Source organism: Trichosurus vulpecula, chromosome 2 (genome assembly GCF_011100635.1).
Source record: "Trichosurus vulpecula isolate mTriVul1 chromosome 2, mTriVul1.pri, whole genome shotgun sequence".
Classification (NCBI taxonomy): domain Eukaryota; kingdom Metazoa; phylum Chordata; class Mammalia; order Diprotodontia; family Phalangeridae; genus Trichosurus; species Trichosurus vulpecula.
In genome coordinates, this window is record NC_050574.1 from 145600596 (window position 1) to 145625916 (window position 25321).

General features: G+C 39.5%; 1 protein-coding gene across 1 annotated transcript; it reads left to right on the plus strand.

Annotated features, from left to right (window-relative positions):
- The first annotated feature begins 370 nt into the window (after nucleotides 1-370).
- MMP13 (matrix metallopeptidase 13) lies at nucleotides 371-11609 on the plus strand. The gene is made up of 10 exons (XM_036745367.1): nucleotides 371-499; nucleotides 577-821; nucleotides 1567-1715; nucleotides 1805-1930; nucleotides 4204-4365; nucleotides 5356-5473; nucleotides 7134-7267; nucleotides 8145-8304; nucleotides 10405-10508; nucleotides 11509-11609. Exons 1-10 carry the CDS (start codon nucleotides 371-373, stop codon nucleotides 11607-11609), a joined length of 1428 nt encoding a protein of 475 aa, XP_036601262.1.
- Nucleotides 11610-25321: the final 13712 nt, after the last annotated feature.

Below are 25321 nucleotides of genomic sequence, written 5' to 3' on the forward strand. Positions count from 1 at the left end.
CCAATTCTCATATTCTTGTAATATTGAATAAGTTGACATGGTAAATGGCCAAAAATAAAATCACCATGAAGAGAAAAATCGACTCCCCTATTTCCCACAGTGCCAATAAATCTGCTTAGTATGTCAATTTTGCAAACTAGGTTTTGAGACCCTGTGGAAACCAAAGAGACCCACATTTTATATTTCCCTCAAATTTTACCACAAACCACAACCTCTTGGGCAAAACAAAATAGTCAAGTAAGCATGTTTACCTTACACTGACTGGGAAGTTGAAACTTGTCTATAACAGATGACTCATCAATTTAGGTCTATAAAAGTAAAGGCATCGTTCCTTTGGCAGGACAGCAGCTTCCAAGGGTGAAAAGCCAAGATGCAGCCAAGTGTCATAGTTGCCTTCTTTCTATTGAGCTGGACATATTGTTCAGCTTTCCCTCTATCCTATGATGATGATGAGGATGATGATGATGATCTGACACAGGAGGACCTACTGTTCGCAGAGGTAAGATATTTCAGCATTTTTAAACATCCTATTACCATGATCTTTGGGATTATAACAGTTAGTGTTTTTTTTTCTAGAACTATTTGAAGACATACTACAATCTTTATTCTAACCCTGCTGGCATACTGATGAAGAAGACATCAAGTACTGCAACAGAAAAACTTAGAGAAATGCAATCGTTCTTTGGCTTGGAAGTGACTGGCAAATTGGATGACGACACTTTAGATGTGATGAAAAAGCCAAGATGTGGGGTCCCTGATGTGGGAGAATACAACTTCTTCCCCCGAAATATCAAGTGGCCCAAGTTTGATTTAACCTACAGGTAAAATGCTAGATGGTTCTTCTTTGTCACTCATTTGCTCTTTTTATGTTTAACTGTCTAATTTCAATCATAGGAAACTTGAGATATAAGAAATGTAAGTGACATGTATAGCCCTGACAGAATATTATAATTTTCTAGTTAGTATGTAAGATTCAAGTCCAAAAATATCCTGTACACTAGTATTTCTTCCTAGCACTGTGAAAAGATTATAACATGAAATTGCCTTACATTTTAATGTGAAAAGTATTTTTTCTCTAAAAATAACAAAAAATTCTTCCGAGAATCACTATAATTCATTATAGACATGGAAGACTAATTAGGAAGATGTGCCTCTACAAATGTGTGACAGACATGTAATATTCCAAAAGTCAGAAAAATGAACTATTTCCTTTTTAGGAAACTTGGAGCTGTTTTAAGCCTCTTCTGTATCAATAGAAACCCCCAAACTTCTGGATGCAAAATGAAAAGTTCCACAAAACATCTGGAGGCTTTGTCTACTTGATGGCAAACATCTGCCTATTTAGAGGTGTCCAGATATTGGAATTTTTCACTTTCTACCAACTAGTTTGAAATCATGTTGACCAGGTCCCTTTACTCATTCATGAATAAATCCTTGGAAGTCATGAGCTACTTTGAAGAAATAGAGAGCTCTGTCCAGTGAAATGTCTGGTAGCCTTCCAAGGAAGTTCATTATAAAATGACTTGAACCCCCAAAGAAGTTTAACTTGTTTCCTCTGATGAACAGGATCCTGAATTACACCCCAGACATGACCCAAGCAGAAGTGGACAAGGCAATAAGAAAAGCGCTGAAGGTCTGGTCTGATGTGACACCTCTCAACTTTACCAGGCTCCACGATGGTACTGCTGATATCATGATCTCCTTTGGAACAAAAGGTAAGAGAGCAGAGCCACTCACTAGAAATGCCTTTTGGACTTTGAACCATTTTAAAAATGGGATTCCTAAATGCTGCTTTGATTTGCAGAGCATGGAGACTTCTATCCCTTTGATGGACCTTCTGGGCTTCTGGCTCATGCTTTTCCTCCTGGGCCCAACTATGGAGGGGATGCTCATTTTGATGATGATGAAACCTGGACAAATAGTGCCAAAGGTAATTTCATTCAAATATTTAAAAGGGAACAGTTAATTTAGAATGTGGATATGGTCTAGTAATTTTAGGTTAGGCTAAAGACTTGGTCACTGTAGGAAGAAATTATAGACATTTCAAGTGAATCATCATACTTTACATTACCTGTGTGTGTGTGTATGTGTGTGTACATCTTACATGTAAGTGTATGTGTAAAGTACGATGATTCACTTGAACCTTCTATTAGTGTATATATATATATATACATATATATAAAAATGTGCGTGTATACAAGTGTATATCTACATCTCTATATATACCACTTTCACTCTATCTCTCTGTCTCTGTCTGTCTCTCATCTATCTGCATACTTCAATTCTACAAGAATCTGTGCTTGCATTGTAAATGCAACCATTCCACCCATCCCACCACTTCCCCACCCTGATAACTTAGTAGAAGACGTTCATGAGTAGTTGTGAGAGATAAACGTCACTACCTGGTGGTCAGTCCTCTGGTGATATGCCTCTCCTCTTCCAACTTGGTGAGGGTGAGCCTTTGGTAACAGACGTAGTGTCTTTAATGGTACCCACGTGTGAAACTTTTACCAGGTTTATAGCCTCTGCCACGGCTTATGTTCCATTGGTGTAGCTTTCAAGAACCCCAGCATTTGCTGAAGATTGTTCTTCTAGAAATCTAAAATTCCTTAGGGCCAAACAACTCAGCAGTCTTATTAATCTCCTTTTAAGAAATATTGGAAATAAAGGAATTAATTGATCTGCTCATGTTATAAAGGAGAGTCATTATGTATAGGACCTGCCCCTTACTGTCCTGTTTCTCAGAACAATTACTTCTCTGGTAGGTATCTTTTCACTTATTGTACATCTTTATGTATGTTGTAGGGTTAGGAATGAAAACCTGCCATACAAAGCTGGGTATCTTTTTGATGCTGATTGCCTTGCGTATAAAATTGTACTGGGTTATGCAGCTAGTATGTACTTTCCATATGTAGTGAGTGTCCCCTTATATTTTAGCAGCCCAGTTTTCTGACCACTTATTTAAAAGAGAGGTGGAAAATCAAGCTTTCACACTGAATTATTACGAACTGGTCTAGTTTAGATAATTGATATTCAAATTTGGTAGTCAGAAATTATCACACAGAACACACAAAAAAGTTGATATTATTTAAATCAATTGATATTAAGCTACTGAATGGTAGCTATAAGAAAATGAATATAGTGAAAACTACACATAGGCAGGTAGGAGGTACAGTAAGCAGCTAGGTGGCTCAATGGATAGGGTGCTGGGCCTAGAGTCAGGAACACTCATCTCCCTGGGTTCAAATCCAGTCTCAGACACTTACTAGCTGTGTGATCCTGAGCAAGTCACTTAACCCTGTATGCTTCAGTTTCCTCATCTGTAAAATGAGCTGGAGAAGGAAATGGTAAACCCAAACCCAAATGGGATTGTGAAAAGTCAAACACAATTGAAAAATGGTGTAGCGACAACAAATTAGAGAGGATGTGAATATAAGGTGCCAAGAAAGTAAACTTTGATTTAAATAAACTTGTTTTAATTATGTAAACATATATTGGTCAACTATTATAGTCAAGCCATTGTGCTCTGCGAATAATTCCAAGATTAATAATGATAACAGTAGTAATATTAACAATGATAGCTGACATTTATGTAAAGCCTTTGGGTTTACAAAGCCTTTCCTCAGGGATAACTCTGATAACAGTGATAACCACTGACTCCACGGATAAGACAATATCACTTTTTTGAGGCTAAATCAAAGTAGTAGCTTTATATAGCATTAGACTTTGGAGTCACAATATCTGAGTTTGGATCCCAGTTTGGAATTTGCTAGTTTTATGATTATATACGTACAAGTTACTTATTTGATCTTCAGTTTCCTTATCTGCTAAATGACTATAATAATAATAAAAGAGTAATGATAACATTTATATAGCACTTTACGGTATGCAAAATGCTTGCTATTTCATGTATTTTCTCACCACAATCTTGCAAGGTAGGTGCTATTATAATCTCCATTTTACAGCTTAGGAAACTGAGGCAGATAGTACGCAAGTGATTCTCTTGGGATCATACAGTTGGTAATGTCTGAGACAGGATCTGATCTCGGGTTTTCCTCATTCCAAGTCTAATGCTCTGTCTACCATATCGCCCAGCTCTATAATGATATTTGTATCACGTGCCTTACGGGGTTGTTAAATGATGCTTTATAATTTTTTTAAAGTGAGTTTTTATTAAATGGGCTTGACTTTTTTTTCTTGTAGGATATAACTTGTTTCTTGTTGCTGCCCATGAGTTTGGCCACTCTTTGGGCCTGGACCACTCCAAGGATCCTGGTGCGCTTATGTTTCCCATCTATACCTATACGGGCAAAAGTGGCTTTGTGCTTCCTGATGATGATGTACAAGGCATCCAAACTCTCTATGGTATGTTATAGATAGACATGATTAATCACAGTAAGTGCATGTCTTAGTTTTCTAAGGCTCTGAATAGCTTTCTATCCACCCACATTGGCTTATCTATTAAATCTGGAGAGAATATGGCCACATTTTTCTAAAACGACCCAGAAAGCCTGAATAGAAAACCATACTCCTCGGGCATTTATTTTTTATTTTGGTATGTTGGTGTTTAAAAATATCCATGGAGGGTGGATAGAGCAGCAGCTTTGGAGTTAGGAAGATGTAGGTTCAAGCTCTGAATCTAACACTGATGAGCTGTGCAATCAATGGGCAAATCGTGTCACTTCTCAGAGCCCCATAGAGCCAAGCACTCCAGGATCATAAGTTATAGGTGAGTTGTCAATCTGCAACCTATGACAGGCAACTAGATGGTGCAGTGGATGGAACACTGGCCCTGGAGTCAGGAGGACCCGAGCTCAAATGTGATCCCAGATGCTTGACATTTACTAGCTATGTGACCATGCACAAGTCACTTAACCCTGATTGCCTTGCCAAAAAAAAAATCTGCAACCTATGGAAGGAGTTCCCTCACCAGGAGTTCCCCACACCAAAGAAATCTCAAATATATACCAAATGAACAAATATTCTCAAACACAGCCTAAATTTCTTTCCTACCTTTGTATACTGTACACATATATGCTTTGCAATGTATATTCTTTTGTACACATTAATCTCATCTGATAGTCACAGTAACTATGTGAGCTAGGTCAGAGGGGTATTTTCCAGGGGAGGCAACTGAAGGTAGTTGATGGTAAAAGTGGGATGTAAAGACAGGTTTCTTGGTTTTCCGTACAGTCCTTTTTCTACCCTGTCATGCTGGGAGAGGGATGAGGGGAAGGACTCATCAACAGCAGTCCTGTGGCCTACTGCAATGGGATGGTAGCTTTTACATGGAATGCAGTCATTTCACATTTAGAGAAGCAGCAGTCATCCTTATGATTCAATTCATGGTTTCAGGCCCTGGAGATGAAGACCCGGACCACAAACATCCCAAAACCCCAGACAAATGTGATCCTGCCTTGTCACTGGATGCTGTCACTAGCCTTCGAGGAGAAACAATAATCTTTAAAGATAGGTAAGTACAATTTTCAGTCAAAGGACAAACATTTGAAAAGTACATCTGAAACAATGTCTGCAGGTGCAAACACAGCTGTGTCAGGTAAAAAAATGCTATCAAGTTGGTGAAAAAAAAAATACAGTTTCCTGTTTTTGACTTCTTTATTTCATTTTACTCTAATGGGCTGGAAACTACTTTGGATCCTTGAAGGCTTTGCCAGTGAAGCATAAACTCTGGCAGATCTTTCTACCTGGGACAGCCTTTGAGGTAGAGACTGGTGACCAATTTTCATCCAAACTTCAGAAATTTAGAAAGGCTTATAAAAAAAAGTTTGGCCACAAATGGATAAATTTTCTTAACAAGGTCACCTATAAAATTATCTGCTAAGGAGGCTGCCATTATGTTAATGAACTCAAGTCAAGTCAAATCAACATGCATTCGTTAAGCATCCACTATGCGTCAGACACTGTGCTAAGCGCTGGGAGTAAAGACACGCATACACACACGCTCTAGAATAAAGTCAAGGGTAAATTGGATGACTAAACTTTTCACTTTGTGACTGGTTGCTTTGGCATTAAACATAGTTACTGTTTACATCATTATAATCTTTCTTAACAGTATTCCTCGATAAAAGGAGATAACAGTTCAATTTAGAAATCCTTGGTGTGTGGATGACAGGAGGCAAATATACTACATAAATGGTACATTAAAAAACTAGGTGTCATGCCCACTGTTCAAAAGCATTCCCAATATAGAAAGTTTTTTAATTCAGGGAAGAAAAAATTATTCTTGGGAGGAAAAAAAATTATTAAAAATATTTTAAAATGTGGTAGTGAAAAGGCAACATCATTTCTCGCTACTGAAAAGACTTTTCATGAAATCCTTTCGTAACTTTTGTGGTTGGTACCAGAGTCAGCTGATGCTGCAATAAATAGAATGCTAGGCCTGGAGTTAGTAAGACATAAATGCAAACCTGACTTGAGACACTAGCTGTTTAACTCTGGGCAAGTCATTTATCCTCTGTCTCAATTTCCTCATCTGTAAAATGGAAATAATACAAGTGCTTACCTCCCAGAGTTGTTGTAAGAATTAAATGAGATAATATATGTAAAAAGCACTTAGTACGTACAGCACATAGTAGGTGCTATGTAAATGTTTATTCCATTCCATACTATAGGTATCATGGAGTGAATGCTGGATTAAGAGTCTGAGAATTAGGCATCTGAAAGCCTAGGTTTAAATCTTAACTATGACACTTATTGCCTTTATGACCTTAGCCAAATTACTTAGCTTCTATGGGCCCCGTTTCCTTAACTGTAAAATGAGGGGGCTAGACTGGATGGACTCTGGGGTCCTTTCCAGCTCTATTGCTGTCATCTTAAGATCCAATCAGATTCTGAAATACACAATAATCCTGTAATCATGGTACTAATACACTACACACTACTTCTACATGGCATTAAAAATAAAAGTTTTTTCTCAAATAATGGAAAGACTGCCTACAACCTAAGCATATTGAAGCTGAAGATGCAGAATGACTTGGCGTAGATCCTCTGGAAAGGCCAGTGGAGACAGTCAGCTAGTCAGCTAGCACTTATTAAGTGCCTGCTGTTTGTACAGGCACAGGAAAGAGGCATCATTTCATGCAACAGCAACTCTTTATTCTTGCCTTCCTTAGATTCTTCTGGCGTCTACATCCTCAGATGATTGAGCCAGATCTGTTTTTAACCAAATCATTTTGGCCAGAACTTCCAAACAGTATTGATGCAGCATATGAGAACCCTGCTCATGACCTAATATTCATCTTTAGAGGTAAGTCTTCTCCCAGGGAGCTTTCCCTTGCTTTTTCTTCCTTAGTACACATAATCGAATTCACAACCACTGCAATTCTACTCCAATGTCTACTTTGGGATGTAAAAACTTTGAATTTCAGAAAGAATAGATAAAGACAATCAGATGACTGAGAGCACCCAAAACAGTCCTGCTAGCTCTCTCCAAATTTGATTTGTGGAAGATTCAAATTGCTGTTGACCATTTCTAGGCTTTGTGGAAAAGCAATTAATTTTTGGCCATGATGTCAAATTTTTCAGTTCAATTTAATTGATAGGACTTATACTACTGAGTGTTAATTACAAGGGCGAAAGCTTTGTAAACCTTGAAAAATAGAATTTTGAAACCACAGATTAGATGTCAGAGAGACCTTACAGACCATTAGTTTAGCACCATAATTGTACAGTTGAGGCTATTAAAGCTCAGGGAAATTAAATGATTTGCCTAATATCACAAAGCTAATAATCTGCTTTCCATGGTACCATGATCTACTAGCACTTATCAGTCTATACTTTAGTATTACTGCTATCTTGCTTGCAGATGAATGCAGAATTTTTACATATTTATTTCCCCAAAATTTAATACATATGTATGTATATATATACGCATACATGTGCATAAATATGCAGTAACAATTGGCAAAGCATGGAAACATTTGTGTGGCTGAACTCATGGTTAGGAAATTGGGAGGGTTGGATTTAAACTTGGCTTGAATAATGTTTGTAATTTCATACTTTCAGAGATAAGGTGACAAAATCCATGTGTTTAGATCACCCATGGCTCCTTTTTCATTAAGATAAATGTACATTTTAAAAGATTCTCTTGGAATCCTGAAATGCTGTTCTGCCACTTATCCTAGGCAGAAAGTTTTGGGCCCTGAATGGCTATGACATACTGAAGGAATACCCCAAGAAAATCTCTGAGATGGGGTTCCCAAAAGAGGTGAAGAGGATAGATGCTGCGGTCCACATTGAAGCTACAGGCGAGACCCTCTTCTTCACTGGAAATCATTTCTGGAGGTAGGGAAACCACCCTTACAGAATTTTCTTTTCCACCATGTGTCCTCTTAGCCTACGTGACAGTTCTTACATACAGGTCAGTTTAGTCTGTCACTAAGAAAATGCAAAGTAAAAGGTGCCATATTTTTTTTTAAATGAATCTTCAATAGTCAAATCAATCAGGTGGGGCTGTTAAATTTTAAATTGTTCCCCCAGTAGAATGTAAATTACTTGAGGGTAAGAAGTTTTACATTTTGTCTTCCTATCCCCAGGACCTACTCCAGTGTCTTGTACACAGAAGAAACTTAATAAAGGTTGAATTGGTTTAAAATACTACAAGTCTTTTAAAAAGGGCTCCAGTATAACTATTTTTAACTCTTATCTATTCCTAAGCAGCCTTGGTCTTTAACTATTGTGTATTAATTAGTTGCCTCAACTACTATGTGATTCTGACTCCCACTAGGCACTTTCATTCAATGTCAAGCTTTCCTTCTTTGTACCCCTTTTAGTCATTACTTCCTAATTCACTTCTCTCCCACTCCTTCCTACACACGATTAGTCATCATAGTACCTCTCTTTGGAACCCCCAAACTTGTCTGCTCTTTACCCATCTCTATCCCTTTTAAGGAATACCATTCGATAGTGCTGGAAAATGACAGTTTTCTGAAAGGTCTTCAATTCAGAAGTGAGTGCTGGTCCCACTGGGGAGTCGGGCAAAGTAAAAAAAGTCCAAATGCCTTGGCCTTCAAAGACATTTGAAAGGCCTTCATAGCTAGCCCGAGTTTTCTTTTCCTAGTATTATCTCCCACTAATTTTCTATTTGTTTCCTATACTATAGGTTGTCTTAGTTAACATTTCTTGTTGTGTTCTTATGCCTTTTGGATTTTTGTTATCTCAAGTGGAAGTGTCCTTGTCACTCTAACTTTTCCCTATAAAAATCAGCCCCTGTTCTTCAGTACTACCTGAGGTGCCATCTTCTCCACCATGCCTTTCTTCATCACCCCAGCCAGGAGAGCTGTCTCCTATTCTGAACTCCCAGGACACTTTTGGTCTTCTCTTAGGATACTTGTCACAATGCCTTGTATTTCATTTAACAACAGTGAACATTTAAATAGCTCTTTAAGGTTTCCCAAAGGCTTTAAATGCAGTAACTCACCTGACTCTCACCTCAACCTTGTGAGATAAATTCTATTACCATTCCCATTCTACAGATAAGGAAAACTAGACTTGCAGACTTGCCCACGCTCTCACCAAGTTGGTAAATGTTAGAGGGAAGATTTGAACCCCAGGTATAGCACATTTTTCATTATTCTAAGCTATTATTCATGAGCAGGGCTTATCTCCCCTACTGCAATATAAGTTCCTTGAGGACAGAAGCCAGTTCTTTGTATTATAGTTTTTGCCAAGTCTTGCACAGTTCTTTACACATGGTAGGTTTTTAAAAAATTTTTTTGAATGAATTAATGAATGAATATGCATAGCTTGGTAGGTCATTTTCAATAGCATCCTTACAATTTAGATGTCTACATAATGGAACCAAGAAAGGTCTCTGAATCAATTTGCAAAAAGTAGTTTTCAGACAGCCATCATAAGATCATAGATTTAGGGCTTATAGGTTCATAGATTTGGAACTAGGAGGTCATCTTGTGTAACCTCCTCATTTTACAGATAAGTAAACTGAAACCAAGAGAGTTGAAATGTTGAACCCAAGGTAACACGATTTGTTAGTTATCAAATCTCCATTGAGCAAACACGAAGTACCTTTTGTTGTTCTTTAGTCATTTTTCAGTCACACTCTGCGTGACCCCATTTAGGGTTTTCTTAGCAAAGATACTGGAGTGGCTTGCCATTTTCTTCTCCAGCTCATGGGGGAACCAAGGCAAATGGAGTTAAGTGACTTGTCCAGGGTTATAGAGCTTTTAAGTATCTAAGCCTGGAGTTTTTCTGACTCCAGGCCTGGCATCTCATCCACTATGCCATCTAGCTACCCCTATTAAGTACCTGGAGCTACATTAACACTTCTGGTTATTTGGATTCAAATAGGGAACTCAATGTCAAGACCGCCTGTCAGTTTTATCACCTAACGCTATCCAGCTGATATGAGATTTCCTTTTTCTGTAGCTATGACGAAACTAACCACACAATGAACAAAGGCTATCCCAGACTACTCGAGGAAGAATTCCCGGGAATTGGTAACAGAGTAGATGCTGTCTATGAAAAAAATGGTAAGTGTTTCTACCCTATTCACTTTTCAGAAACTAGTCCTATTTGTTTATATATATATATATATATATATATATATATATATATATATATATATATATATCTTCTATAAAATGGGCCCATAAAATGAGAAGGAATTGTGGGTTAGTTCAGGTATCACAATTTACTTAAGTTATAGAAGGTAGAAAATGTGAAGAGTAAAAAAAAATATTTTGTGTGAAATGAAAATGGTGATTATATTGGTTTCAAATGCTACAAATAAGGAAATTTATAACACTATCATATACTAATTATTATGGTAAAGTATATATTAATCTCTGCAGTTTATAGGTACTGCAGAGATTTACATTTTTTTTACCGTATTACCACATTACCATATTTTACCTCATTCATAGTCTTCCTTGAGGCCACTAGCATTTTGGGTTCAGAAAGGAAAAGGCTTTACAACAGCCACAAATTTGATCATTTAAAATTTCCATTCAATAATTTCTTTCTTTCTCTTCAATTTTTCTATTAATCTTTCTTCTTCCTCCTCTTCCTTCTCTTCCTTCTCCTCTTTTCACCCTCTTCTTGTTCCTCCTCCTTCTCTTCTTTCTTCTCATCCTTTCCTATGTCTTCTCTTCCTCCTTTTTGTTTTCTTTCCCCTACTCTCTTAACATTTTGGAAATCAAGCTTCAGATCCAAAGTTACAATTGGCATCCCCATAATCCAAGTTTGAGGAGCAAAGTCCAGGAAGTTAGATGATTTTTCTACTATAATTAGGACATTCATAGGACACATGCTTGTTTTAGAAGCCTAGATTTGTTCTTGGCCATTAATGAATCCTAGGTATCTGGGACACTGCCTGGTACATAGTGTTATTTAATACATGCTTGTTGGTTGAATTTATTTTTTGAAAAACAAATGAGTAAGTACCAACCTATTTTATGGGATCTAAAAATTAGAAAAGGGATTTGAAATATTATTTGGGGTAACTAATTTTTCATAATTCTTTCTCCTTAGGTTATATATACTTCTTTAGTGGAGTCTTACAGTTTGAGTACAGCATCTGGAGTCAACGCATTGTTAGAGTCATGCCAACCAATTCCCTCTTGTGGTGTTGAATGTGACTGTGTTATTTTAAAGCATAGTTCAATTTTTCACCCATGAAGAAATGTGACTACAGATTTTGGGGCCTACCCAGGAAAAAAGCCTCATTCTGTCAGCAAATTCCCTATGAACTTTATTATTGAAAATACACTGTATACATGGGGAAGTGGTAAAATTTTATGTCAGGCTGGAACTGCATTGTAGTTATTTAAACCAGTGTAATTCTGTATCTCTGTGGTCTACCAGATGTGTTAAGTATGACAAACAGAAGCCCTGTGGAGAAAGGTTAACCGTGGGGGGTGGAATGTCTGGAATGAATATACCCTGGTCAACTTCCCAAAAACCGGAAGAAACAACTTGATATTTTACCAAGAACATTCTCATTTCTAAGCCTGTCTCCCAATAGTTACTAGTGGGAAACTTAAGCAATCACCAAAGAAAGACAACGGGGTAGTCTAATGGTTAGGACATTATAACTGAAAGTCAAGAGTCCCGGCTTCTGTTTCATTTCAGTCATGCAAATGGCCCAGAGGATGAATTTCAGTAGGCAAATACTATCTTTTGGAAGAAAAGGGCCAATGAGCTATCTGGTTTTTGTAAGATACTTTAGGTCTTTTTATTTTGTTTTATTTTAAATGTTTTATTGATGCTTTTTTATATCACAGTTATTTCCCAATCATATTTCTTATTAAAAGGCCCCTCCCTTATGACAAAGAAAAACAGTTAAGCAAAAAAAAACAACAAAATGATTGCATTTGCATTGCATGCATCATTCCATACCCCACTCTCTACTTCAAGGAGGGAAGCATGTTTTTTATCTTCCAGATAGGGTCCTCTAGATGCAAGATGGGTCATTGCATTTGAATTCCCTTAGATCTCTTTAGACCCACAAGATGAAGTAGAGCCTTAATGGTCACTATCTGGATAATTTAAGCCAAAAAGAAAAAAAAGAAATCACTGCCTTCCATCATTTGGGTATTTTAGGGTAAAGTAGTTGTGGTTTTGTATATTTTAAATAAGTAATTGCCTCAATTGTCTACTGCATCAGGAATGTGTGGACGTGGTTCTTGTTTAGATCTCTTACTTTGTGATAAAAGTTGTTTTATAGATTGAAAATGACAACCAGAGATATCCAATATAACAATAAAAGTTATGGCAATTTAGGAAAGGTTCATGAAGCTAGAAAATCTTGTGGTTTAAAAAAATAATGGATAAAGAACAAGAAACAGCATTACATTTTTCAAATGCACTTGGAAAAGTTCACAATAAAATTGATTTAACTCTAAATAATATTGTTAAATAGTATTTTTTCCTGCAGCTATCTCTTAAACTTTTTTTCTACAAGTGTGGTATCTTTTTTATATACCTGTTACACAGAAAGTTCCCACAGTCAACATAAAGAATATGTGACAGTTAATATTTAATTTCTTTAAAGTAAGACTTCAGTGACCAGTGTGGAGGCCTGTAATCCCTTCTACCAGAGTGGCTGAGGCTAGGGGAATCTCTCAAGCTCAGAGGCTTCAGAGCTGCAGTAGGCTGCACTGTTTGGCATTAGTATATTGGGGGAGAAATCAGGTTGCCTAAAGAGGGATGAAGTAATTGAGATTGTAAAGAGAGCTGGTCAAATCTCCTGGGCAGATCAGAGTGGGGCTGGGCCTGTGAGTGACCCCGCACAGCTTTGGTGAGATAGGAAGACCCAGCCAAAAGCCAAAAAAGTGAGACAGCAACAAACACAGTAAATGACATGTGCAGGTGTGTGTCGGCTTTCTTGCCAGACAAGTTTCTGTTAGTACGGTGAAAATGAGTGAACTGTGAGAACCTGGGAGAATCTTAGCTCTGCTGAGGCTGAGAAATAGTCCCAGAGTTCTGTTGCCTGAGGCTTTTCTATTCTGCGTACTTTCTGGTGGCGGAACATGAGGACCCCTAGACTGGGAGGCAGGAGACCCACCTTTGTTCCTGAATACCTATGCAACTTTGAGCAGTTCACTTACTTCTCTTGGCCTCAGTTTCCTCACTTGTAAAATAAAGCGGTTGGACTAGATGACCTCTAAGGTTCCTTCCAGCTCAGTCTGTAATGCAAAGACAAGAAGAAAGAACAAAGGTTGCTCAGACCAGTTGCTATAGCCCCATGGACTGGTTATATTCCCTATCCCTTTGCCACCCAAATGTGCCTCTGCTTGTATTATGCCCTAGATTATATAAGAGGAGGGAGGAGAGAGTAACTTCACTAAATGACTGGTTAGGATCAAAGGCAAGTACCAATTCGTTGTTTTTCAGTAATTCAGTGGTGTCCAACTCTTTGTAACCCAGTGGGACACAGCATGCCAAAGATGTCCATGAGTTTTCTTGGCAAAGATACTGGAGTGGCAGAGGTTAAGTGACTTATCAAAGGTCACACAGCTAATAAGTGTCTGAGGCTGCATTTGAACTCGGGTCTTCCTGAGTTCACCTAGCTGAGCCACCTAGCAGTCTCTGAGGTACTAATTATAGAGAGAAATAAAGTTCCTCATTTTGAATAGGATCGAATAAAAAAAAAACCACCAAGACACTAAGAGCAATTCGATATGTTGAAAAAGAAAGAGGGATGAGGCTAAAATTCCAAATTCAATCAAAAGAAAAATACGCGTCGGTTACCAATTTTAATCACGTGATGCCTTTCAACATTACTTTTGTGTTTCTACCATTAGATTACAGGGTGGCTTAGATATTTTGCCATTCATGTGGAGGGAGTAATATTTTATGAAAAAACAGTCATAGCTTTAAGAGTTGGCAAGATATTTAGTATAATCCTCAGTATAATACACCTCATCTCTGATTTTGACATCTTTTAAAAAATCAACCTATTTCTTCAAAGAGATAATGTTTCTATTTACTCCGAGAAGCAGCTAGGTGGTACCATGGATAGGGTGCTAGGCCATAGATAGGGTCAAGAAGACCTTAGGTAAAATCCACCCTTAGGCATTTACCAGTTGTGTGACCTTGGGCAAGTCACTTACCCTCTGTCTGTATCAGTTCCCTCAAATGTAAATTGAGTATCATATCAGCACCTACCTCACAAGGGTATTGTGAGAAACAACTGGGATAATATTTGTAAAACACTTAGCACAGTTCCTAGCACATAGTAAATATTTGTTTCTAATGACAGTAATAACTAAGTATACAAAATAAATTCTTGACCTGTAAAGTTTACCAGGTATCATTCTAGATGGGAAACCCAAGTCTATCGATGGAGTCCCCAGGCTTTAGGACCCAGGGACCTCCAGGGAGTCAGAAGCAGAGCCAATCACAGCTGCTGTAGGCCCAGTCTTTCTCCCTGTCTCCCCCTCCCCAGCCACCTGCCCCCCCCCATTCTATGCCACATTAGGAGAATATGGGCAGTAAGTAAGAGTCATTTGTATAGAACCCGACCTTCTACCCATGCTTCTGTGACCATACAATCAGTTGCCGAATCTCGTTGATTCTACCTCTTCAGCGTCTCTCATATTCATCACCTTCCCTCCACCATACTGTGACCATCCCAGTTCAGACCTCCATCACCTGAGTCATGTACCACTACAGCAGACAGGTTGGCCTCTCTGTCTCCAGTCTCTTTTCGTTCCAATCTATCTTCCACATCATTGCCACATCGATATTCCCAAAGCACACTCCTAATCATTTTAATAACAGCCAGCATTTGTATAGTGCTTAAAGGTTTGCGAAGTACTTTACCCATTATCTCGTTTATTCCTTACAACAACACTGTGGAATGGGTGCTATTATTATACCCGTTTGAGGAATAAGTAAGCTGAGACTGAGAGCCGTGAAGGGACTTGCCCGGGGTCACACAACTAGTAAGTGTCTGAGACAGAATTTTAATTCGGGCCTTTCTGTCACCAAATCTAGCTCTCTACCCACTGGGCCACATAGCTGATTATATTACTCCTCTGTTCAAGAAGCTTCCATGGCTCCGCTTTGTATCTAGAATAAAATACAAGCCCCCCATTTGGCATCTAAAGCCCTCGACAAGATGGTTCCGTGTTGATTCCATCTTACTTCTCTTCATGAACTCTGTGCTTCTGCCAGACTAGTCTGCTTCCTATTCCCTGTATTTGACATCTCATCGCCTTCCCACTTTGCCTTAGCGTAGCTTGTCTCACATACCCAGGACTCTCCTCCATCTCTTTCAAGAGGCTTTTCCTGATTCTCCCAGTTCTTCGTGTCCTTGTCTCCCCCGCTTCTGAAGTAACTTTGGATTTGTTTTCTATACATCTTATATTTATTTATTTTTGACCATGTTGTAACCCTTCAGTAGAATGTGAGCTCCTTGAGGGCAGGCATCACCTCCCTTTTGGATCTGAATCCCCAGTGTCTCATGAGGGTGGGGAACCTGAGGCCTCAAGGTCACATGTGGCCCTCTAGGTCTTTGAGTGCAACCCTTTGACTGAATCCTGCTTTGTGTGAATTTTGGATTCAGTCAAAGGGCTGCACTCGAGGACCTAGAGGGCCACATGTGGCCTCGAGGCCTCAGATTCCCCACCCCTGGTCTAGCATATGCCTGGTACATAGCAGACATTTCATGAATGTTTGTTGATTGAATGTTGATCAACTTAGGGACACCTCAGAAGTTTATAACTAACATTTCCATAGCATTTTAAGGTTTACAGGGCATTTTCCTCACAATTACCCTGTAAGTTAAGTATCATTATCTTAATTTTACAGATGATGAAACGGAGGTTTGGAGAGGTTAAGAGAATGGCCAATGAACACAAAATGAGGAAATAGCTGAGGTGGGGTTCAAACCCTCCTCTCCTGACTCTGAGTCTAGCACCATCCTCAAGGCCATGTGGCCCTCGAAGCGTGATCCCTGTAAACCACTATAAGAAGTATAAATGGGTTAAATGTACTTGTTAACTCCCCCATTTAAATGAAAGCTCATGGTGAGTAGGAATAATTTCACTCATTTCATATTTATGTCTTCAGGTCTTAGCAGTACCTAGCACATAGTTGGTACTTGACAAATACCTGTTGACTGATGGATTGAAATAAGTGTGCATGATCACCTGGAGCATTCTTTGGTTGTTGTTATGTCTTTGCTTGGCAAGGAGAAAGGCTTCTTGGCTGAGGTGGCTTCTGAGATCCTTTGGCATCCATTCAACTTCCCTAAGAAAAGAGGAGAGTCAATGTTTATTCTCTTCCTCTTTTCCCATTAAAAAAAAACCACATCAACGGTTCTTTAAAATGGGTTGGTTTGGAGCAACCGTAACCACTGGTGTTTTTTTGTCTTTATCCTTTATTTATTGATTGATTTATTTATTTTTATCCTTTTTTTCCCCAAAGGACATAGTTGACTTTATTCTTTTCTCTAATCAAGATCTCATTCTCAAATGACAGCTATATCTGTAACCAATCTTTTCTTATCTGTTAAGATACAGTCAATTTCATTAAAAAATACTGTTGATTGGCACTTGCCTTATCCACGGGGTCTTCTGTGGGAAGAAGGTATTCACGATGTATAAAAGTGAGGCTTTTGAGTTTGCCGCAAGACGTTGGCTTCTCATTTTTTGATACCATGCCATATTTTTTATTTATGAGTCTGGTTACCAGGGGAAAAAATCATGACTGACATCTTCACATTCACACATATTTACAACAAACAAAACTTCTAAAACAATGATAAGAATACCTTATATTTTATAGCACTTTATAGATTTCAAAGCACTTTTGTACCGACAATTTCCTTTGTTTCTCATAAAGATTCTATAAAGTAAGATGGGCAGGTATTATTATCTACATTTTATAGATGAAGAAATGAATGCACAGAGAGGTTAATTCAATAATTCAATTTATTTTAAATATTTATTAATTGTCCACTTTGTGCAAAGCACTGTGATAGGTATTGGGGATACAAATTAAAAATAATACAGCCCTTGACTTCAAGGAGCTTACATGCTGGGGAGGTGATACAATTTCAGCTCAGTCATTTTTCAGTTGTTTCAGACTCTTTGTGATCCCATTTGGGGTTTTCTTGGCATAGATACTGGAGTGGCTGGCTATTTCCTTCTCCAGATCATTTTACACATGAGGAAACTGAGGCAAACAGGGTTAAGTGACTTGCCCAGGGTCTCATGGCTACTAAATGTCTGAAGCCAGATTTGGACTCAGGAAGAGGAGTCTTCCTGGCTCCAGGCCTGGTACTCTATCTGCCGCACCACCTAGCTCTCCTGGCATGTAATACTCATGCAGGTAAACAAAAGATATAGATCTAGTAATACAAAATCATTTTGAGGGGATTGTGTTAATGATGAGAGGTGAGGCAAGAGGAGATCCAGAAAGGTCCCATGAAGGAGGTGATGATACCTGAACTGTGCTTTGAAGGAAGCTGGGAGTTGTACAAGTTGGAGGTGAGAAAGTTGGGAGACCTGCCCAATTCATATAGCCATTAAATTACAGATCCAGGCAAGACTAGAACCCATGTTCTATCAGTCTAGTGTTTCTTCTACTATTCAATGCTGACTGACATTACTGTTATTAATAAGGATAACAATAATAACAATAACTGATTTTCATATATTACTTTAAAGTTTATAAGACACTGAGCATACTTGAGCCTCCTAACAACCCTATGGAGTAAGCACTGCAGGTTTTACTGCCCCCCTTTCAGGCTCAGAGAAGTTAAGTCACTTGCCTATGGTGACACAGCTAGTGATTGCATCATGTGATGTAATAATTCTTATACTATTTAATTCTCAGGATCATGGGGAAAGTACTTCATAGACTTTACAATTCTTTTTCAGTTCCAGGGATGGGGAGCCTGCGGCCTTGAGGCCACATGAATCTGGATTCAGTCAAAGGGCCACACTTGAGGACCTAGAGGGCCACAGGTGGCCTCGAGGCCGCAGGTTCCCCACCCCAGGTATAGGCTTATTCTCCACGTAATAGAATGTGGTGTTTTCCACATGTAATGAGTCTTAAGGAACTCCCTTGTACACATAGAGGTCAAATGCCAAGGATTGAGGACCTCAGCAAAAGGCCAGGGCATGAAATCCCTCTTCTGGCTTTTTTCCATTTTCACTATTGGGCTTAAAATGTTAGGCTTAAAGTAGTGGACTCATTTTTTTCCTCTAGGGAATGAATACAGGTTCTAAAATAAGACTCTCTGTGGTCTTTATTTACCCTCTCCCCCACCACCACATACACCATTTATTAGCTTGGACTGGCTTAAAATTCAGTGGGTGCTGCAGCAGAAAGACTTGTTTCCCCAGCCATGTTAGCCCCAGGCACTACCCGTTGCACTGATGGCTAAGTGCATCTCTCCATTCCTTCTAGACAAACTGTTTCTACCACCCCACCTTCAGGGGTCCCCATATCAGATGAGTAAAAGTGACAGTGGCTTGCTCACAACTATGAAATGTCAAAGCAGGGCCTCAAATCCATGCTTTCTGACTCTGAGTACAGGACTCGGTCTGCTACACCATACTGCGTCTCCAAATGGCTTTATGACTTTCAGCAAATTCAATTTAACCAAGACTTATTAAGTTTCTACTATGCACAAGATGCTGTTTTTGGTGCTTAGGTTAATTTAAAGACAAAAATGAAGTAGTCCCCAACCTTAACAAATTTACATTCTTTTGGCATTAAGGGAGCCCCTTACTTCTCAGAGTCTCAGTTTCTTCACCCATGAAGTGAAGGAGGCATCTTGGTAGAGGGTAAGGTGCCCAGATTCTCGTGTCAGGACAGAAGGGTTTCAATTTGTATCAGGAGGGCAGAGTTTATAATCTCAAAGAGGATCATAAACATGTCTGAAACGTTCGGAATCGCCGGATATAAGAAACTCTCAAAGTAGAAGGCAGAAGAATCAAAACATTTATTTAGGCTCCACAGTAACCAACCCATGAACCAGCAACCCCATTTTGATATATTGATCAAAAGCTTCCAGGCCCAATAAGTACGCCTTGAAAGAGTAACCAGGAGGCTACAGAGAAGCATGATTGCGTAAAGCAAAATCATGTTTCCCCCCTATGGTAATAAGATTACCCACTGGCCTGAAGTCTTTGTTCAGCTTCCTCCCGTAGGTCAGCTCTGCTACTGGCAGCTCCTGCTTCAGCTGTGGCTGTGGCTGAAACTGTTACTGTAACTGTCGCTGTAACTGTCGCTGTAACTGTCGCTGTAACTGTTTCTGGCTCCAACCGGAAAAGGAAAAGAGGATCTTCAAGCTGTCCTCTCCCCTCTTATAGAGTTTTTGACATCATCAAGCACCGCCTGAACGACCAGGGCCGATTGGTTCTTGACTTGGCCCCTCCCCCTAGCGTAGCCGTTAACACCTCCCCTCAGCCAGCCCCATGACTCATCACCCAGGAAGTTCTGGTCCTGCCCCGGAAGAGCAAGCCACAGTGTCCAGAGGCTCAATGAGGTAAGCTGAGTCATTCAAAGAAAACAAAGGCCATTCTAGCTACACTCCACCCCTTGTTATAGGATACATAATCTAATCAGCCATGTATCCTAGAACATACATTGTGATCCAATTACAAAGGAAACTAAAACATATCATTCATTATAAAGCAAAACATATCATTTGGTGACATTCCTAAATATTGGTTTACGATTCAAATGTGATCCACCCCTAGGTCCCAGCAAGATAATCTCTTCAATCAATCATCCCCAAAATAATTATTAATAATTCAAATGTCCACCCCTAAATCCTTGTATCCATTACATAGGATCAATAATATCATAACAATAAAACAACATAGCAAAGATAACACAAAATAAGTAAACATAGAACACTATCATCATTCCCACCCCCCTTGAACGATTGGGGCTCAAAATCTTGGGGTGAGGGGTGAAGGTCTCATTTTCCATAGCTTCTTCATGCTGAAATTGGATGTAGAGATGGCCCTGCCCCCAAAAAGTCCCATTCCAGAGGTCATTTCTTTAACGAGCTGGCAGGAATTCCAAGAATGCTACATGCTTAGGCAGTCACCGGAAAGTGCAGGGTGCTTAAGCCTGAAGGAAACAAAACTAGCAACAAGGTTAGCCAAAACAAAGGACAAAAAGAATAGACAAGTATGGACTATAATTCTTCAAATAAAATCATCTCAAGTTTGGTTGAGATTTCAGTTATGCAAAGATCCAACATCAGAGCCAAACTCAGGTGGGAAATGTTTCTTTTCAAAAGGAACATAATGAGGAAGCCAAGAGGATCCCACCCTAGATAGAGACTAAGATTGTCCTCCCAGCCTTTCCCCAAATGTACAAGTTTTCATCCGTTAATCACACAAGGTCACCTTCAGTCTGAGTGGCTTGTGGGCTTGCAGGAGCAGTTCTTATTTCCCTATTTCTCGTGTTATCAAGTCCTCTATACATTCTGTATAATTCATTGGTTGGAATTCCATCTATCATTTCAAAACCTACCCCTGCTCTCAATAAAGCAGTAAACATTTCTTTCCTTGTTACTCTCCTTTGGCGCCAAGTTTGCTGGTTATTCACCCTTCTCTCTCGAGGAGATCTATCCCTTCCCCAGTCACCTAAGTCATGTAACTGTAAAATCTTATTTATCACTGTTGTAAGACGGCTCCCTACTTCTCCAAGTAATAAATTCAAAATTAGTTGTTTATAAGCGGGGGGAGCTGTCCTAATTATTAAATTCCTATGAGGCAGTCCCATTGGATCATTGTAATATTTGTCTGCAGTTCCCATCATAATGGCAGTCTTCATTACCTCCTCCCTTAGTCTCATGATACAATCTCTAAGTGAATACCAGGGTCTGTGCTCAGTGGGCCACATAGAATCAGTAGCATATCTCTTATTGCATCCCACAGCGGCTAATGCCAACAGAGTAGTCCTGCTATCACCATCTCCTTGCTGATGATGTTCCCTAAAAGCTTGTTGAACTAGAGGATCATGGCTGATACCTATGAATCTCATGCAGTCTGTCCCATCTACTGATATTCCACTGGCCCCTTGATCACTGAGTCTTACCATCCAAGATATCAATGGTTCTCCTATTCTTTGGCTGAATCTACTCAAAATATCTGTGACCTCTTGCGGTGAGAAATCTTCCTGAATTTCCCTTGTAACTGAATCTTCACCTCGGGTTTCTGTCTTCCTCCTTTGTATGGGTCGAGCCCTTGTCTGATCATTTAACCATCTCCTATTCTCTGTGTGAGGCACATCCTGAACCCCAGTAGTGTTTTGTGCCTCAGCCTCTAACATTGTCTCATTTTCCCCCCACTCACTTCCTCTGCCACCATGGCTAGGACGAAGCAGGCAGTCAGGCTCTTTCTGGGCTGGGTTGAAATGCACTCTGGGCTTTTTTGGTCTCCTGTTGCTCTTAGCCACATTAATAGAAAAGTTCTCATTTGAGTCAGTTTGATCTCCTGCTATCTGAGATTCCCCTTCTTCCTGTGGGGTAGGAGTGCCCCCATGTCTTTCACTTAATCTCAATCTTTCGTATACTAGCCGGTAGGCTGATAACACTATCCAGCTTTGCCTAGATAGTGATGCCCCTGACTGAATCCCAACTTCTCGTAAACACTTTTCCAAATCCCTAGGATCTCCTCTCCGTAGCCTTGGTTCCCAGTTTTCACAGGGTCCAGCTTTTTTAGCCAATTCTTTTGCTAGGGAGGAATAAATGGATCCTCCCATCCTGGGATATTCATCTCTTCCTCTGGAATTGTTCTGCTTCTAAATAGAGATCTTATACCTAGCGATCCCATCCTCGTCGCCAAATGTATCAGGAGGGCAGAGTTTATAATCTCAAAGAGGATCATAAACATGTCTGAAACGTTCGGAATCGCCGGATATAAGAAACTCTCAAAGTAGAAGGCAGAAGAATCAAAACATTTATTTAGGCTCCACAGTAACCAACCCATGAACCAGCAACCCCATTTTGATATATTGATCAAAAGCTTCCAGGCCCAATAAGTACGCCTTGAAAGAGTAACCAGGAGGCTACAGAGAAGCATGATTGCGTAAAGCAAAATCATGTTTCCCCCTCTATGGTAATAAGATTACCCACTGGCCTGAAGTCTTTGTTCAGCTTCCTCCCGTAGGTCAGCTCTGCTACTGGCAGCTCCTGCTTCAGCTGTGGCTGTGGCTGAAACTGTTACTGTAACTGTCGCTGTAACTGTCGCTGTAACTGTTTCTGGCTCCAACCGGAAAAGGAAAAGAGGATCTTCAAGCTGTCCTCTCCCCTCTTATAGAGTTTTTGACATCATCAAGCACCGCCTGAACGACCAGGGCCGATTGGTTCTTGACTTGGCCCCTCCCCCTAGCGTAGCCGTTAACACCTCCCCTCAGCCAGCCCCATGACTCATCACCCAGGAAGTTCTGGTCCTGCCCCGGAAGAGCAAGCCACAGTGTCCAGAGGCTCAATGAGGTAAGCTGAGTCATTCAAAGAAAACAAAGGCCATTCTAGCTACACAATTCCACCTCTGAGGCTTACTTCTGTGATCTTAGTCTTTTAATATTCTTGGACCTCATTTTCCTCACCTGCACGATAATGGGGATGGAAGAGAAGTCCTTTGAAGTCCATCCTACCTACTCATCTAAAGTACTTTGGATCTGTGGTCCGGAACTGATCTTCCAACTTTAGGGTTCTGTGTTAACCAATGTTGGGATTTGGAAATCAGGGTTGGAAATCTTTAGCCACTAGGTGGCACTGTCTTTACAGTGAAGACCAGAATTTGAGCCGCTCACCTTACTGGGGTTGAGGCAAGCTAAGGGACGATTATTTAGCACAACGTGTCTTAAATGTGGGACTGACAGCGTAAGAAAAAGTTATGTAGAAAGAAGTGTCTGGAACTGATTGTAGCAACTAAACCATTTGTATTTCTTTCCACATATGAAAGAGAGGCAGGGTAGGGTCAGGGGCAAAAACTGGACCAAGAGTCAGGAAGCCCTCAGTTCCAATCCCCACGGACACTTACTAGCTGTGTGACCATGGATTAATCACCTAATCCTTCAGAGTTACTCTAAGATTTGCATGGGTCAAGTTCTTGGTGCACTTAGCACACAGGAGAAGGGCTCTAAGCATTCAAACTAGGAATTTATTGGAATTAATATGGGTCGGTGCCGTGAACTTCTAACCTCTACCAACATTAGTCTAATAAGTAAGGAATGTGAGTGACCATCAGCACACTGGACCTTTAATGACTTCATATGCCTTGATCGCTATTCCAAGAAACACTTCAAAACCTTTCATAGTGGTCAGTCAGGAGAGGGCTATTTCTCTGGACATTCAAGACTCACTGGGAACTAAGGGGTTTTTTTTTCAGTGATTATGAAATCCTGTTGGTGACTGGCTCACAAAGTGAATCATAAAGCACAGGCCCTAAATATCCAATGTGAATTCAACTCTCAAATATGAATACGCACTAGCACTGTCCTGTCAGCAGGAAAGAATCAGACATTGCTAACATTAGATAAACCTGGTTCTTCACAATAAAAGAGCAAGAAAATACACAGACTGGTGCATTTGCAGTAGAATAACAGCTGGCATTGAGATAATGTTTTAAAATTAGATTATGCTTTTTTGTACACTGGATCATTTGACCTCATAAACTCTTTATCTTTGCATTGGCTCCCCTAGCACAATGCCTAGAATAGGGTAGGTTTTTAATAAATGGTGGTTTAATTGAATGGGACTGACGTAGTTAGAATTATAACTCACAAGGTTGTTATGAGTAAAATGCTTTGTAAACATAAAATTCCTGTATCAGTGTGAGTTATTACTGATTATCATGCCACTCTTACAAATGAGTATACTGAGACTGACTTGCCTAACGTCATACAGATGTCATTCAGCTAGATGATGGGCCCAGGACTCAAACTTAAGTCTTTGGACTCAAAGTCCTATGCTTTGCTTTAGACTCTTAACTCTATTCCTTATACATTTTGGGTTTTCTATTTTCTTTGAATTCTATCTCTGGGCTGGTGTACTTTATGTTAGCTCCTTATGGTACAAGTTCCGTGTTCTGACAGTAACATAGATCCTCATGGATGCCAATGATAATGAGCCCTGGATAACATAAACCATGTGTGCTAATTGAATATAAAGTTTATTAGCTCCAATTACTACTAGAACCTATGAATGACTTGACCAGGTTAAAAGGAGGGGTGGCAGTGTCAGAACAGCAGTAATCCATTCAGGAACCATCACAGCATCATTTGCTCAGCTAACTTCTAATAATTCCTATGAAACTTGGTTCAGGTGTGCTACTTTGGGCAAGTCATTTGATGGGCTTCAGTTTCCTCCTTTGTAAAATGAAAGAGCTAGACTAAATGTTCTCTAAGAGTCTTTCTAGCTTTAGATACTCTGATCCTATGGAACTACATAACCCACTTTTGTAAATTTCTTTTTACTGATTTTGCCACTTGTAAATGATGGGACTTTGTATGTGACTTTTGTCATGTAGGAAGCTTGGGGTGCCACTTTATGGGAAAACATAAATCTGTGATGATAATTTCTAGCCACGAGAAGCAGGATGGCAAGAAATATTGTCATGAGGCGTGCCTGGATGTGTTTTACAGAATAATACAGTAATGAGAACATATCTGTTGCACAATAAAACGCACCCTGGGATTATATGGAATTAGCTATATTATGAATAATCATTTTTACTAGAAAAACTATCCTATCTAATGCACTTATCCAAGATCTGCATAACTAACATTATGTTGTATGTGTAACATTTAATATAATTTAACATTATAACATATATTTAACATCCTTTTGTATATACAATTT

Excerpts from the sequence above, each read along its gene's own strand:
- MMP13 (XM_036745367.1), top strand. The coding sequence starts at position 371 with ATGCAGCCAAGTGTCATAGTTGCCTTCTTTCTATTGAGCTGGACATAT. Across the intron at positions 8,305-10,404 it reads ACTGGAAATCATTTCTGGAG|CTATGACGAAACTAACCACA; the intron begins GTAGGGAAACCA and ends CTTTTTCTGTAG. Across the intron at positions 10,509-11,508 it reads TGCTGTCTATGAAAAAAATG|GTTATATATACTTCTTTAGT; the intron begins GTAAGTGTTTCT and ends CTTTCTCCTTAG.